General features: G+C 41.2%; 2 protein-coding genes across 9 annotated transcripts in view; both read right to left on the minus strand.

The window, feature by feature from the left end:
* lrch1 (leucine-rich repeats and calponin homology (CH) domain containing 1) overlaps nucleotides 1-6,647 on the minus strand; it is a 102,847-nt gene extending 96,200 nt beyond the window's left edge. For 4 of the 8 annotated variants that reach the window (XM_085764416.1, XM_085764415.1, XM_085764413.1 and 1 more), the window contains exon 1: nucleotides 6,245-6,647. In XM_085764416.1, coding sequence (XP_085620542.1) covers nucleotides 6,245-6,485 — 241 coding nt within the window. In that variant the 5' untranslated portion in view covers nucleotides 6,486-6,647. The remainder of the gene's footprint in view (nucleotides 1-6,244) is intronic. The other 4 variants (XM_085764418.1, XM_085764419.1, XM_085764412.1 and 1 more) reach the window with 1 other exon arrangement.
* A 2,002-nt stretch (nucleotides 6,648-8,649) lies between these two features.
* Nucleotides 8,650-14,891, minus strand: esd (esterase D/formylglutathione hydrolase). The gene is made up of 9 exons (XM_085766345.1): nucleotides 14,794-14,891; nucleotides 13,714-13,788; nucleotides 13,502-13,590; nucleotides 13,042-13,140; nucleotides 12,656-12,780; nucleotides 12,213-12,332; nucleotides 11,302-11,400; nucleotides 11,035-11,202; nucleotides 8,650-9,003 (listed from the first exon to the last, which is right to left on the minus strand). The coding sequence occupies exons 2-9, from the start codon at nucleotides 13,779-13,781 to the stop codon at nucleotides 8,923-8,925; spliced, it is 849 nt and encodes a 282-aa protein (XP_085622471.1). The 5' UTR covers nucleotides 13,782-13,788; nucleotides 14,794-14,891; the 3' UTR covers nucleotides 8,650-8,922.
* Nucleotides 14,892-15,883: the final 992 nt, after the last annotated feature.

Raw genomic sequence — 15,883 nt, forward strand, 5'->3', positions numbered from 1 at the left:
GAATTTCATACATCACAAACCTAACCAACCAATCAACAACTTAAAAAAAAACACTTTTATGTTGAAAAACGAAGTCAAATAAAATATGAATCACATTTTGAGAGGTTAAAACACGTCTAGGGGAAAGAAACTCCTTCTTTTAGATTCATCCTGAGACAAAACAAGAAGTGTGACTAAGTCAAACTGGACATTTAATGACCCAAACTGATCAACTAGAAGAAATCCGTCAGATTAATTGATAATAACATAACGATCCCTTCAGGCCTGGAGCTGCAGACTGAGCAGCTGTTTGTGTTGGACGCTCAGAGCTTCCCTCTTTCCCCTCAGAACGAAACCTCATGTTTATCTTTACAACCTCAGCAGGTTGGCAATTACAGGTCCACACACACACACACACACACACACACACTGCTGATACCATCATATGAGCCAGTGAGAGCAGACTGACCGGTTGGTTTGGTCTGGAAATCACCTTCCTTCACATTTAGCATCACAGTCTTTAAAAAATCCCCCTCAGCTCCCACGACTCAGCACCACACACACACACACACACACACACATACACACACCTCAGCAGCAGCAGCAACAACAGTAGGTTGTAGTACCCTGGCAGACTGGATCATGTAGCTTTCGGACGAACGGTGATAAATCCGTCTTCAGTCGTCTGGTTTGATGAGCGACACGTTCTGTTTACAAAGATTTGAAAAACGGAGAAAAGAAAAACAGAAGCAGCTGGAAACTGAAGAGTGTTAGTTTTAGTTTTGTTTAGTTTGTTTAAACTAAGAGCAGAAAGGTCAAAGGTCAGAAAATAGAGGAAAAAAATCTGATTCAAAGTAAACGAGGCAGATCTGCAGCAAGGTTGCTGCAACGAGACACAGGCAGTAGCTACACTGTTGTCAATGAGGGACGATTAATCAGCGTATTTTCACCGCCTAAGTCCCGTCTCAAAATTAGGGATGGGCAATGATTTTCGAATAGTCGATAGTTCAGTTTAAAAAAAAAGATAATCGTCTTGTCTGAAAAAAATGTAAATGTTCCCTTTTTAATGTTGCAGAAGGAGAAACATTGTAAGACTCCACCAGAAAGTTCTGTGTGAAACTCTGTCAAATGAAAACAAGTGAAACTGAGGTGCGGACTGTGATGAGAAGCTATAACGGAAAATATTGACAAAGTTTTAGTAGTTGATTAATAATCAATTAGTACCCCGCGATTATCGAATAGGACTTTTGCTTGAAATGCCCATCCCTACTCAAAATAATACACCAGTTCAACAGTAGCCTACCATCTGAAGTAAAAATTTACAGCTGGTTAGAAAAAAAGTTAGTTTTTGGAACTAACCAACTCACTTGGTGCTCCTCCACACAGACAAGCTCCGTGACGCACTTTCTACTGCAGATATTATACTGAATGGCCATTTGTACCTAATACAACCCCACTTCAAAAAAGCTGAACTATCCCTTTAAGTGCTGCAAGTTTATTTTATATTGGAAGAACAGATTTGTACCAACATGATGACGTCATTTGACTTATCAGAGACTTCCTCCTCATTCACTGTATTCAAAACCTATACATCTCCATGGTTACTGCAAAAAAATATCACAATACAACAGAAACATCAACTCCAGTGTTGAGACAAAACCTAAAAAAAACTTGTAAATCCATTTGGATGATGTAATAAGGAAGAGGGCCAATCATACGCAGGGACTGGATCAGCTGTGATCCAAAACGTTATCGACCAATCAGAGCAAGACTAACAACACTCCAGGCCACTAACCCCTAACCCTGTTGGTGTGAAGCTCAGTATCAGTCGTCTCATCTGTCTCTGGGTTAGAAGGTACATGAGCTCATCTCCCGACATGTCAGGACGTGTGTGTGTGTGTGTGTGTGTCTACCTGAGCCTTCACTCCCACCTCCTCAGGCCGTGATTGGTCAGCTGTGCCGAGGTGTCGACCCCTCGGAGCTCTCACCTCTGTGTGTCTGTGTGTCACTTTTTTGGTTTTTTTCACCCTGAATGACGGACCTCGTCGTCCGGGAGACCGTCTGAGAACGAGCTCCATCTTTTTCTACTTATTTCAAGTAAAAATATGCTTGAAAGAAGCAAAAAGTGTCTAAAAACAAGCTACTTTTTAATGTGATGAGTCTTAATTTAAGTATAATTAGATTAGTTTTGACTAGAAATGACATTTTGACTAGAAATAAGACAAATATTCTTGGTAAGATTTTGAGTTTTTGCAGTGTACAGCTGCAAGTTGAGGCTTGTGTGGCTGCTGATATGAAACCAGTGTGTTTGTGTGTGTGTGTGTGTGTGTGTGTCTATGTGTGTGTGTGTGTGTGTGTGTGTGTGTGTGTGTGTGTGTGTCCTCCACATGTTCATCTATCACAGTGACTCACTCTCTTCTTTTTATTTCTTTTCATGGAGGCTGATCTCAGCTCTGTTTACTACCGTCACTTCACCACCACTGTTTAACCAGCTCGTCTCTTCCCTCCCTCATTCATCCATTCATTCATTCATAAAACCACCAACGACGACGACGACGGCTCTTAAACGCATCGTCTAAACGGCGAGGCTCTAATTAGTGAAGCCTTTTAATGCAGTGAGATTAAAGATGCAGAAAGCTGCTCTGATTATCTGGAAATAACACAGACACAAATCTGATCACAGCACAGGAAGGAAGAAAGAAAAAGCTTCACGAGCTGAAACCGGTAAATATTTATACTGTATTTATAACATCAGACTGAATCCAGTTTTATGTTTATGATGTATTGTCTCTCTCTGAGATAAACCAGGAAGTGGTGCTCTCTCCGCTCTGACAGGTCAGACTCATGGTGTTTGTCATTATCTGGACCTTTATAGACAAACAACTACAGGACGGTGATGAATGAAAATGAAATGAATCTCTGTGCTGAGGTCAGTGAAGGCATCATCATAGAAGCTGTTCAACTGAAACACACTGCTGGATGTGTGTGTGTGTGTGTGTGTTTGTGTGACCTTCACACACTCATCTCTTTGTAGTGTCCATAAACATTCAGAGGAAGGTGAAGCCGACATGTAAACAGCAACAACAACAGCAACAACAACCACCACCACAGTGTCTCTACATGACTCACATGACTCACTGTTTACACTCTCAGTCCTGACTCGTCTCCAGGGTAAATAATAATCATATATTCATAATAATTACTCATTGGATGTGTAGGAAGGAGAGAATTAATATTTATATCAGGTCACAACGGGACAAACTCATGAAGAGAAGAGAAAGATGGAGGCTCGTTCATATCATTCACGTTCTTTCTTCTTGTATCGTTTCTCTGTGTGCCATATTAATTATTAGGTTTTAGAGTTTTTAATATATTTATGTAGTTTAGTTTTTCTTTTTCTTCTTGTCAGATGCGTCTAGGCCTGTCACAATTATTACATAACCACAGGATTGCAATTATTTTCCTTCATCTGTATGAAAACAGCTGGATGAAACTAACAGAAATGTCATATCTCCATCACTGTTTCCTCGTTGTTTTCTACCGTCTGAGGTTTGACCGGTCCTCTTTTAATGACATCATCATGTTGCGCCCAACTTCTTCTTTTTCTTCTATGGTTTAATGACACATGAGTGAGACACCATAAACTGTTTATCTCCAGGAGCTTCATTTCTAAGATTCACCGACCACTTTCTATTGACATAACGGCTCTCCTTCTCCTTCTGCAACAGTGTCATAAAACAATTAGCAAAAGCCAATTGAACTGTTAATTGCAATTATTTCTATGGCAATGGGCTCTATATGCATAGCTCCACTACTTCCTATAAACTTAAGGCAACTCTTTTATTTCCTGTCTTACATTATTGGACAAACTGGAAGTAGTGGAGCTGTGCATAGAGCCCATTAGTCATGTCATGACTGTGACAGCTATGGATGCCTCTTCTTAAAGGGATAGTTCACCCAAAATTCAAATTTCACTCATTATCTACTCACCCTCATGTCGACTAAGAGCTGTGAGAATTTTCAGAGTCCTCCGTTCCTTCTCTGAGTTACGGGGGGGGTCCGCGCAGCAGTATTTGTCCATTTAATGGTTGTCAATGGATACCAACTTTCTTCGTCCAAAAAGACACACCAAAAAACATCCAAATACCTCCATACTGCTCGTCTGTAATGTCCCTCTTGTATTGAAGCCCCGACATGAGAAATTGTTCCGAAAAAAATTAAATAAGTCTATATTTTAAGCTTGTTTGTAGCAGAAGCTCCCAGTGTCTCAGTGCACTGCCCTTCCTGTGTCAGTGCAAATCTCTCGTGATTTGCACTGACCGGCGGAACAATTTCTCATGTCGAGGCTTCAATACAAGAGGGACATTACACACACGAGCAGTATGGAGGTATTTGGATGTTTTTTGGTGTGTCTTTTTGGACGAAGAAAGTTGGTATCCATTGACAACCATTATATGGACAAATACTGCTGCGCGGACCCCCCCGTAACTCAGAGAAGGGACGGAGGACTCTGAAAATTCTCACAGCTCTTAGTTGACATGAGGGTGAGTAGATAATGAGTGAAATTTGAATTTGGGGTGAACTATCCCTTTAAATCGACAGCACTGGTCCTAAATTATCTCTGTATCGTCTGTTTTGACTTGATCAGATTCACTGTTGTTTGTATATGAATCTAATGAGGGTTTAAATGGATCATGGAGTAAGAGCTGCAATAAAAACATTAGTAACTGTCTGAGAAGTCTGTTCAGTGATCAGGATGAACTGAGCCTTTAAGCAGTGATAGTACTACTATGATGATGATGATGATGCTGATGTGTGATGATGATGTGATGTGTGATGAGCCTGTAGTCAAACAACTCATCACTGATTACCGGCTCATTAAAGCCAATTATCTGACCCTTTCATCAGTGTTTACAGGTCGTCATGGAGCCGACAGCTGCTGCTCACGAGGAGGTCGCACACTCAGATACAGACTGGACACACACAACACTAGTCACACTGACTCACACACACACACACACACACACACACACACACACACACACTGATCTGACCTCAGCCAGCGGAGATGATGATAATGATGAATCAGAACCACTGACCCACTCTGAGCTCTGTCGTGTCGTCTCAACAGGAAGCACATCAAACCCCGCCAAAGTAAAAGCCCTGAGAAGAACTGTTCCACCAACCAACAACTTCTCCTCACATCCATCATCCAACTGTTTACACACACACACAAACTGAGCTCTGGTGCGTTTCACCTCGGAAAACACAACATTATCAATAAATCTGCTGATCAGTTATCAAAAAATGAATGATTAATAGTAAAAAATACTCTATATACTCGTAGAAAAAAAGAATATTGACACATTAGAGGCAGGAAATAGCTGCTGATTGATACTTTGCAGCTTTACTGGAGGTAAAAACATCAATAACCACATGTGTTGGTCAACAGCAGTTCCTTCATATTCTCTAAAGTGCCTCTATTTAGCTACTGTAAAAAAGAAAGCAGAAGTGTTTCAGTGTATCAGATTTCTGCAGTCGGCTACAAGACGTTAAATGAAGCAGCAGGTGAGGAGTCGTCACCTCTGAGTCACTGCATGAAGCTGCGATGATGATGAGGATGATGAATCAGGAAAACATCCAGTCTTTCTGCAACTTTCAGACATTAAACCTTCACACTGATGCACATCCCTCCATCATATCTGACACAACACATTGAACCACACTGCTGCACCTTCATGGACTGAACCCAGGTCAGTTTTATGTTTTTGCATGTGTTTTGGTGCCACATCAGGACTCCCAGTGAGCTCCTCCGGCCTCCATGTCCCTGTTTACATCTCTAAATGGATTAAATAGGAAGTGGTGGGGAATTCCAGTGCAGGCAGGCAGGCCCACTGACTGCACTGACTGTCTTGAACAACACCGAGCAGCACTTGAACGCAGCACACAAAACACATGAGGAGGAAGACTTCATCCATCCATCCATCCATCCATCCATACATCCATACATTCATTCATCCATCTATAGATGAGTTTATTTATAAAAACCAGCTTTAAATCACAGACTCTGACTTGTTAACAGCTAATACAGGAGTTCAATGGACACACACACATACAGACACACACACACGCTGTGGATTTCCAGTTGCAAACGGAAATACCAGCATTATCTAAATAAAGTACAACGGTCACTGAGGATCCACTGTCTATGTGTGTGTGTGTGTGTGTGTGTGTGTGTGTGTGTGTGTGCAGCATTGGTCCTTACCCGCCTCCACGGTGTCCGTCAGGTCGTGGTTGGCCGCCGTGCGGGGAAACTCCTTCAGCTTGCGGGAGCTGATGTTGAGGACGCCGCTGGCCGCAGCCTCCTCCAGCGCGCGCTCCAAGCCGCGGTTCGGCGGCAGGTTGGAGGACTGGACCGACTGGGAGGAAGAGGAGGAGGGAGAGGAAGAAGAGCCGAGCTGAGGAAGAGGAGGACGAGCCGACTCCGGTCCCAGCAACGTCGCCATAGTGTTCCTTCCTCCTCTCTCCGTCTCCGTGTGTGTGTGTGTGTGTCGGTTGTTGTATCCGTGAGTGCTGCTGCTGCTGCTGGCTAGACACCAAGGCGAACTGCTGCTGCTGCTGCTGCGCCGCTCGCCTGTCTCCGCCGCCGCGTCTGTCTGTCTGCGCGGCGCGTCAAGCGGCGGAGAGAACAGAGCGGCGCGACATCCGGTCTACGACTTTCAAAATAAAACAAGCGCAGTATGAAAGTTTTTTTTTTTTTTTTTTTTTTTAATCTTTCCCTGTGGTTGAAGGTAATAACAACAATTGAAATCAATAAACTTTATGTTAAGCTAATCACCAAATCAGCAAATGAAAGGGCTATTAAAACCATAGACTTTTGTAATATGTAGAACTTTGTTGTTTAATGAACATTACCCCTGGCAATACTGTTCCCTGGCCTGTATAGGCCTACTATTTGTATCTACGTCAACTCCTTTTAAATACAGCTGTTAAGAAAAAAAAAAATTAAATCAATAAAGTCACATTGTATTATAGTCATTTATATGGATGTAATAGTAAGCACTGTAATATGGGAAAATGTATGGCGATATTGAATCAACCACACTAGCTTATGCATCACACAAAATATAGGCCTAATTCTTTTATCCCAATTGTCAAAGTAATTAAAATGATCCAGTAAATGTAGGCTAGTCCAGTAGGGACTACAGAATTTTCCTCTGATGTCTGGTACAGTGTGGTTAGCAACAACAACAAAAAAGTTTATTTTTCTTTATTTTGCCTTTATCTATATTTTGTAGCTATGTCTGTTTTTTTGTATGCTTTTTATTTTATTTTTGTAGTTTATGTAAGTATTTAACTATTTCTTTGCACTTTGCACTACACACCATGTCAAATATCTTGTAGGTGTAATGACCACTTTGCAATGAAACGTGTTCCTAATCCTCATCTCATTATGAAAAAATCATCACAGAAACATGTCCCCTAAAATACATAATCATCAAATATCTTTCAACAGCATGAGTTTTTGATTGGAGTCAATTTAATTTGGTTAACCATTAAAATAAAAGAAAAAATGTGATTCACATTACCCGTCTTATTTTGAAGACACCCCTGGGACGTTTCCGGTCTTTGTCCATTGCTTTTGACTTAACGCAGTTCACTCACTGCGACTGCGCGCCGAGCTGTGCAGATGTGAAACAGCAGCAGAGGAAACCAGGTGAACAGAGACACCTGCTGGTCGGAACCAGTCAGTGACACCTGGTCCACAGTGACAGAGTGTTTTAATGATTATTGAACTGTGATTATAGAAACTGTATTAAGGTTGTGACGACGCTGCCAATGGGGCAGTTGGAGTGGTTCCTCCTGTCACTCTGAAGCTCGCAGGTCAAATTCTGTAAGTGGCTGAGGTTTGGTTGTCACATCGTATGAAATGGGACAAATTTATCTACAATCTGTGGAAGCATGATGAGTGTAGAGTGAAATCTGTCGCCGTGAGGAGTTAAAGAGAGTTAAAAAAAGAGAAAAGTTTCAGCGCAGTCGAACAGCTGGTCATCACTCTGGCAGTGAACAGTCCACCACATACACCCCAATGAAAACATCTGGAAAGGTCCAGAAACACTCACAAGACTTGAACCACCACTGTATAAAACAACTTTATTTATAAAAACTTAATAAAATAAGTTTGCTGATTCTGTAGGCTACTGTTATTTTCAGATTTGTGCTTTGTTCATCATTTTGTTTTTGACGGGAAGTTTAAGTTTACTGATATGATTCATTTCAAATTCTTGTTCTTTGCTCTTTTTGTATTTGTTGTGGCAAGTATAATTTCGTAGGGTAAGGTGTATATAAGCTTTAGCGTCTACCTACACCCTTTTGGTTACATAGACTAGCTCCACAGTTCTTCACCAACCTGCTAAATATAATTTAAATGTGTTAATAGCCCCTTTCCTTTTGTGCCATCGTCAGGACAAACTTCACATGTTCAGATCCATTAACTTAAACTTCTTTGTAGAGCCTTGTAGTGTTTCCTTAACATCTCAGTTGAACCTGTTTAGTCCTGATCCAATGAAAAATGGCTTTAAGCTGCAATGTGATGGAGTAGACAAAGTGTTAGTGCTGAGGTTTTCACAGTGCAGGTGGAAGAACTTCAATAAGGACAGAAACCAGATATGAATAATGGAGGATTTTTATTGTGACACATACAAACGTGACTCAAGCCGTCCCTCGTCAGGTCACAGAAGTATCTCCTCAGGTATCTGAACTCTTTAAGTGCTGTTTGATTGAGGCACAGAGGTTTTTGAAATGTCAGTGACCAGACTTACTTTGTTAGAAACATGATTTGAAACTCAACAAAATAAAAGCCAGGAGAGGTTGCTGTTAACGGAGGAAGACGAGCAGAGCAGAGTGAAGTGGACCGATGTGTCTGGTGACGGAGGTCTCAGCTCAGGCGTTGAGATACTTGGCGTGGTGCTTGATGTGGTCGTTCATGAAGGAGTAGATGAAGAAGTAGCTGTGGTCGTAGCCCTGCAGGAGGAAAACACACAGCATCAGCACCAAGAGAAGCAGCTGCAGGTGATGATCATCTCCTGATGAACTTTATAGACACTCAGACAATCTAAAAGTGGATTATACACAGAGCTCTAAATTGACTTTTTTGGTCACTAGCAAATGTGGCTGGCAAGTTCCTGAAGTTTCCAGCCATTCAGAAAATAAGACAGATTATAAGTTTATGACCCAACCATCGCCACAAGTTTCCAGCCAATGAGTGTATGGTATGTCATAGCACAGTGTTCATGGAAAATGTAGTGTAGACACGGAGACCGACCAGGAACAGAGCTACAGGGAGAACGGTTCTGAACGATAGGCATACAGTTACCTATTGATACCGGCCAAAGTGACTTTTAACCCACATCTGGCAGGTTGGCCGGTGACAATTTAGAGGCCTGGTTATAAAGGGATCTGGCTGTGTCCAGTTTGAACAGGAGGAATTAGACCAGCGTGAGAAATTGTGAACATGTCTCTGTAAACTCACAGTACAGTCGGAGTATGTGACCACAAGGTGGGAGCATTTGGTAAAAAAAACCAACTTCCTTTAAAGGGATAGTTCAATATTTTTTTGGCAAATTGGCCCATTGCCATAATCCCTGTAGTCATAGCAGTAGGTTTATTACCTTTTATTGTCAGTGCAAGTTATTTATAACTCTGTCTGGTAACTTTCTGTTATTATCTCATAGCGTGGTGAATGTGCAGGTCACAACTTGTCCACCAGAGCGTTTTGGAGTTGTTGGATTGTGTATTTGATGAGTTTGATGAGGGAAACCAAGAAATCCCATTAGCCTCCGTAGCGTAGCTCTGAGCAGCTCACGGCTCTGCTCCGCCGTTTAAAAAATATCTTGCACCAACAATTAAAGGTAACAAACCTACTGCTAAGACTATAGGGGTTATGGCAATGGGCCAATTTGCCAAAATGTTGAACTATCCCTTTAAACTGAAACCTGATGAAAAGAGCTGTGATGTTTGATCCTTGGGGTCTCTATTCTCTATTCTACTCTATTTTGACTGAAGCAGGCCACATACAGTATGTCTTTAAGACACCTGGGAGCTATTTTAATTTGTGGCAAAGGGACAGAATATTTCTGCCAAAATGTTGAACTATCCCTTTAAATCAAGAAAATAAAAAGCATGGCCTGATTTACATACATGAACTGTACAGTTTTGCTTTTGTGTCACTGATGTTTGTTGCTTTCACACTGTAGGGCTATATAACATAACTGTGGATACAACTCTATGTCTAGGTGGAGAGTGACTCTACACACTGGCCCTTAGAGGGATTCATTAAAGCAGAAGTAAGTGATATATTTGTGTTAATATAAGTCTTAAATAGTTATATCTTCCGACAGCAATCACTTACATAGAGTGTTTGGTCTGAAACACGGGTCTGTCAGTCACTCTGCTCTGCTCTGAGCCGAGGAGAAAACATTTATCGTATCCTACAGTTTTTATCCAATGAGGAGAGAGAACGGCATGTAGGGCTGTGTGTGCAGCCAAGGGACGCCGTGAATGTGGCGACGTAGGGACGAGGACTGTTATGGTGCGTTCAAGGAAACTCGTATTTTTCCGACCGTGAAGTGGTACCAGTTCGATCTGGTACGAGTTCACCGGTCGGAAGTTACGAGTGGCCGTTATAGTGACTTTCACCGGTAAAACAGGTCGGAAAAACACGAGTGGGTTGCCTGGAACGCTACAAAGTCGTAAGTTGTGACTTGAAGCTGTAATTTACGATTTCAAAAGCCTGCCTGGAACGCAGCATTAGCGAAAACGACCGGACCACTTACTTCTGCTTTAAATTAAACTGAACTGACTTTTAAAGGTCACAGTTTGACTTCAAAATGATAATAAGGAAATGTTATGCAAAGACCATCCAGACAGTCTGGAGCAACAATCAGGAGACATTTAATCGTCGTGTTTCTGAGATTATTAAGTTTCTCTTCACAGGTTTTTAACTTTCATCTTTTATCTGAAACCATAAAGTGCAGACTGTCGGGAGGAACTGACCGGCTGCAGTCTGAAGACGACGGGGATCTTCTTCTCGGAGCAGACGGCGATCAGGTTGTCGGGCAGCAGCTGACTGGCCGAGAGGAACTGGTCGTCGCGGCCCTGATCGATCAGGATGTCGAGCTGGGGGCCGGAGTAGGAGCCGGCCAGCACGGTGGCGTCGTACGCCTGCAACAGACGGGGGGGGGAGGAAGGTTTGACGACGGGTCATGTGACGGGGGAGGGAGGAGTTACCGCGGTCACCAACACGTTGTCATAGTTACGTACCTCCCACGTGGACCTGTCGGAGCCCAGGTATCCTGAGAAGGCTTTCTGCCCCCAGGGGCACTGGACGGGGTTACAGATGGGGGCAAACGCCGACACAGCCTGGAGGAGACACAAGACCAGGCTCATCATCTTCATCATCATCATCATCATCATCATGACATCATCACCAGTGTTTCAGGCGATTCAGTCACAACAGAATGTATGTGTTATTATTAGTGAATACACAGAATCACAGACGACCTTGAACTCAACGTCCTGCTAAAAAAAAACATGATGTTAGAGTTTAAATACAAATAATTCGAAAATTTTGACAAATAAAGTTGAAAACAAATACAAAAAGAGGAGAAACACGAGTTCTCTTAATTATTAGCTATACAGTAAATATTCAAAATATACATTGTGTGTTCATCATAATCAGATTTTAATAAACCTTGTCTTTTTTAATGTTTTTCTGAATCAATACTTGTAATGTAAATACTTTTTTTAATAAAAGGTGAAAATAATTGAGAGACAAGGTGAATTTTGCTTAAAAGTTAAGTAACTAAAAGAAATAGTTGCATTTATAAACTGATTTGTTTTGTCCATGTATCGATGTCATGAGTCACATTCACCTGCAACAAACCAAGTGTTCATGATGGTGACAGATCTGTGGTGCAGGTGTTAAATAAACAAACAAACCACAGTTGGTGAATCTGCTCCGTTTTCTTCTACAGATTCACAGCTTCACTAACACAACCAGTCGTACATTCAGATTTATGACACTGTACCTTTTTCTTTTCTCTTTTTTCTTTGATTCTATATGGAGCCTGATGTTGTTGTTATTGTAGTAATTTAACTCTAGAAAAGGACTGTGTGAAGAAAAATGTAATGGTTATTTTTACTTTAGCAGCTTGAGTGACGTGCAGCAGTACCTTGTATTTCCCAGGGTTCTTCAGGGCACAGATGAGGGCGCCGTGGCCGCCCATGGAGTGACCACTGACGGACATCCTGTCTGGGTCGGTGGGGAAGTTAGCGTTGATCAGCTTAGGGAGCTGAGAGGAGAGGAGAGACACAGTTAAGAACATTATAATAATAACAAATAATAATACATTTTATTTGAAACGTTTTTACAAATACTCAAAGACACTTTACACTTTTAAAAATCATAAAACACAGCAAGTGAGAGTGTAATTCAATCAAAAACAGCAATAAAACACACAAAAATGATATATTACAAACTAATTTAAAAAGGTGTGTTTTGAGCACGGTCTTGAATGTTGGTTCGGTGCGTGCAGGTGGTTATTAGAAATCATTATTATTAATATCATTGTTATTATTATTACTGTAGTTGTTTTGAGCTAAGTAGCTGACGCACCTCCTCTGTGACGTAGGAGTACATGCGGTAGTTGGTCTTCCAGGGATCCTGGGTGGCGTCGACGTAGAAACCGGCTCCGGTGCCGAAATCCCAGCTCTCGTTCTCGCCCTCGATGTCACAGCCGCCTGAGGGAAGGAGGGGAGGGGGGAGGAGACTCATTATCAGCCAATCAGATCACAGCTTTTTATCTTCCTGTCAGTAGTCAGACAATAAAACATGATGAATGACGTTGTCCTGAGAAAACTGAGAAAAGAGCTGCTGTGGGAGAGAGTATCTGTGTGTGTGCTGAAGGTGTTGGAGGAGGAAGGTTCAAAGAAACGAGCTTGTGTGGCTGCTGATATGAAACCACAGTGTGTGTGTGTGTGTGTGTGTGTGTGTTTTCATACGCGGGCTGGTGTCCGGAGCGACGATGATGATGCCGTGCTCGGCAGCAGCGAGCTGGCTGCCGGCTTTGGTGATGAAGTTCTGCTCGGTGCAGGTCAGACCTGCAGAGAAGGAGTGAAGAAGGAAAGAGGAAACAGTGAATCCAGGAAAATACTTCAAATAAATCATCTGCAATTTTCCTCATCAGACTCCACACACATTTAATTTGACTCAGTCGTCAGACGCTTTTTATCCAAAATGATTTACAAATGAGGAACAGAACTAAAACTCCATTTGTGTCTGTTTGTTAAATGTGTTTTCATGAGAATAATGTTGGTTTTCATTATAAAAAGTCTGTTTTTTTCAGTTCAAACTGATCTGAAACAGCTCTGAGAAGTGAACTGTGATATTATATATATCTATAAGACAGGAGAAACTATGTTCTGTGTGTTTCTACTTCTTCTCCAGGACTAAACGTCTCACCTGAGAGCCAGTACATGACGGGACATTTCCCAGTCTCGGCCTTTGGAGGCAGGTAGACGGCAAACTTCATCTTACACTTCAGCTCAGAGCTGCAGGAGGAAACACACACACACACAAACACACACACACACACACACACACACACATAGTCATTGTTACGGTCACAGGTGTGTATGTGTAATCTTTGACTTTTGAGCTTTCAACACACTCACCTGTCGTGCTCGAAAACCTTCTGGAAGCCGCCGGCACAGTTGTTGGAGGACACTTGTGTGAGAGCCATGTCTGATCTGTAGAGACACACACACCACCACAAACTCTTCACTTTAACAGAAAGTAGTGACTAAATGTTTGTTTGTTTTTTTAATTTCTTGTCCTATGGAAGAACTAATAAAACTAAGGCAAAGTCACGGAAGGGTTTATAAGTTAGTATTGTTTTAAAGCTTGGATGTAGAAATACAAGATATGATATGATAGAAACTAGTTTTTATTTTTATTTTATCTCTATTCATTGCCAAATTCTAATGTTGTTCACTTTATTTGTCTTTTATATTTTCCCCTCACATCTGTTATCTCAGGAACAAGTTACCCACGTGCACCGAGGACTGTGGAAATAAAGCTAAGTTTTTACATGTGGAGTTTTTAAAAGAGTTGGGGAACATTTCCCAAACTGTTTTCCAAGAAAAGAGTGGATTTAACAGCAGACACACTGTGCAAATGATATAAAACGGATGCACATGACAGTGACAGTTAACCAGCAGCAGGACACAGACAAACAGCTGGACAGAGTTACAGCTGCAGGTAAAAATAGTAAAGTGAGTTAACGTGGTGAAGCTGCGGCTTCTGCAGCGCTGCAGTTCATTCAGGTCATTAGCAGACAGGGAAATGAACTCCATTGCACATGAAACATTGTCTGTTGTTCACCGGTAGAAAATCTGCGCATGACTGTAACTCATTAAAAATATCACCAACACTTTGAAGGACACATAAACAAATATTACTCCAACTAACGGTCTCTGAGAAACGCCATCTTGAAGCCGAATGACACAAATCAGTTGTCACAACCGAAACAGTAAAGATATATTAACCTGAACAACTTAATATTTTGTTTATTAGCACATGAAACTAAACAGGCTGATAAGACTGTAGGTCGGTTACCAGGGGCGTGCACGTATGGGTATGGATTAGCAAAGTAAGATAGCTCGTGTTTAGCTGCTATGAACGAGTGTTTGTTTGAAGTTAAGTCGCTTTATGACTAAATAAATATCATAAAAACATAATTCCCAGTCTCGTACCTCTGTGAATCACCGTGTTCTGCTGAAAAATGTGTTTGAATCAGTTGGTTTGCTAACTTCCCCGCCGCTGCAGCTGCACACACTGGGTCCACAGTCCACCGCCGGCGTCAGGGGTGAGCGTGCTGACGTCACGGGAGCCTCCCCCCTTCCAAGGTTTACGTACGAGACGTAACGTACGCAGTCAGACGCTAGATGGCGCTGCTGTTATATTATATTATATTATATTATATTATATTATATTATATTATATTATATTATATTATATTATATTATATTATATTATATTGTATTATTCGATAATACATATATTTAGATTAGATAACATTAAATCTGATTATATTTGAAAATCCAGAAACAAAAGTATGAGTCATACACAACTGTGTGTTGCTTTTGTTTTGTTTTGTTTGTTTGCTTTTTTGAAATACAGACAGTGTGTAGTTCAAGTACATAAAGCTAAACAACAGATCTTGATTTAACCAGAAGTGTGAACACCATGTATTACACTGTTGTAGTTACTCCAGATGGAATTTACTGTGCAATATTGAATGATTTATTCAGATATTCTACATTTCTTCAAAATTGGCTAGACTTTTTATTATTATTAAATGCAATTTTAGTGGCATATTCATTTTCAATTTTGCCTCTGCTCTTTGAACTGCTTTGTATGCTATGTGAATAAACGAGTATTATAGGCCAATTAATATGCATTTAGTTTAGTCCAGTTGGAGACAGACATTTCAGACATAATGATAAATCTTGTTGGATTAAAGTTGGGAGGTGTTCAGAATACGTGATATACAATGTGAATTATTTCTGTTAAAACATCCTGTCTAAAAGACTCGTCAAACCTTTTACGTCTCTCAGAATGAACATAGGAGCTGCTGGAAGCACCGATATGACATTTAAACCGCCTTATTGACCATCTCTTATCTGCCTCTGCATGTGAATGGGTCTTTTTGCAGCACTCTGGCGTCATCGATGGTCGTCTGTAACCATTGGTAACCACTTTTCTAAAAGAAAAAGGAAACACTGTGTGTGCGGTAAAACAAATAAAACAGTGGAGAATTGAATTACGGCCCTGCCCCTAAAT

Source organism: Trachurus japonicus, chromosome 21 (assembly GCF_045865225.1).
Source record: "Trachurus japonicus isolate A0001 chromosome 21, Traja_1.0".
NCBI classification, from domain to species: Eukaryota; Metazoa; Chordata; class Actinopteri; order Carangiformes; family Carangidae; genus Trachurus; species Trachurus japonicus.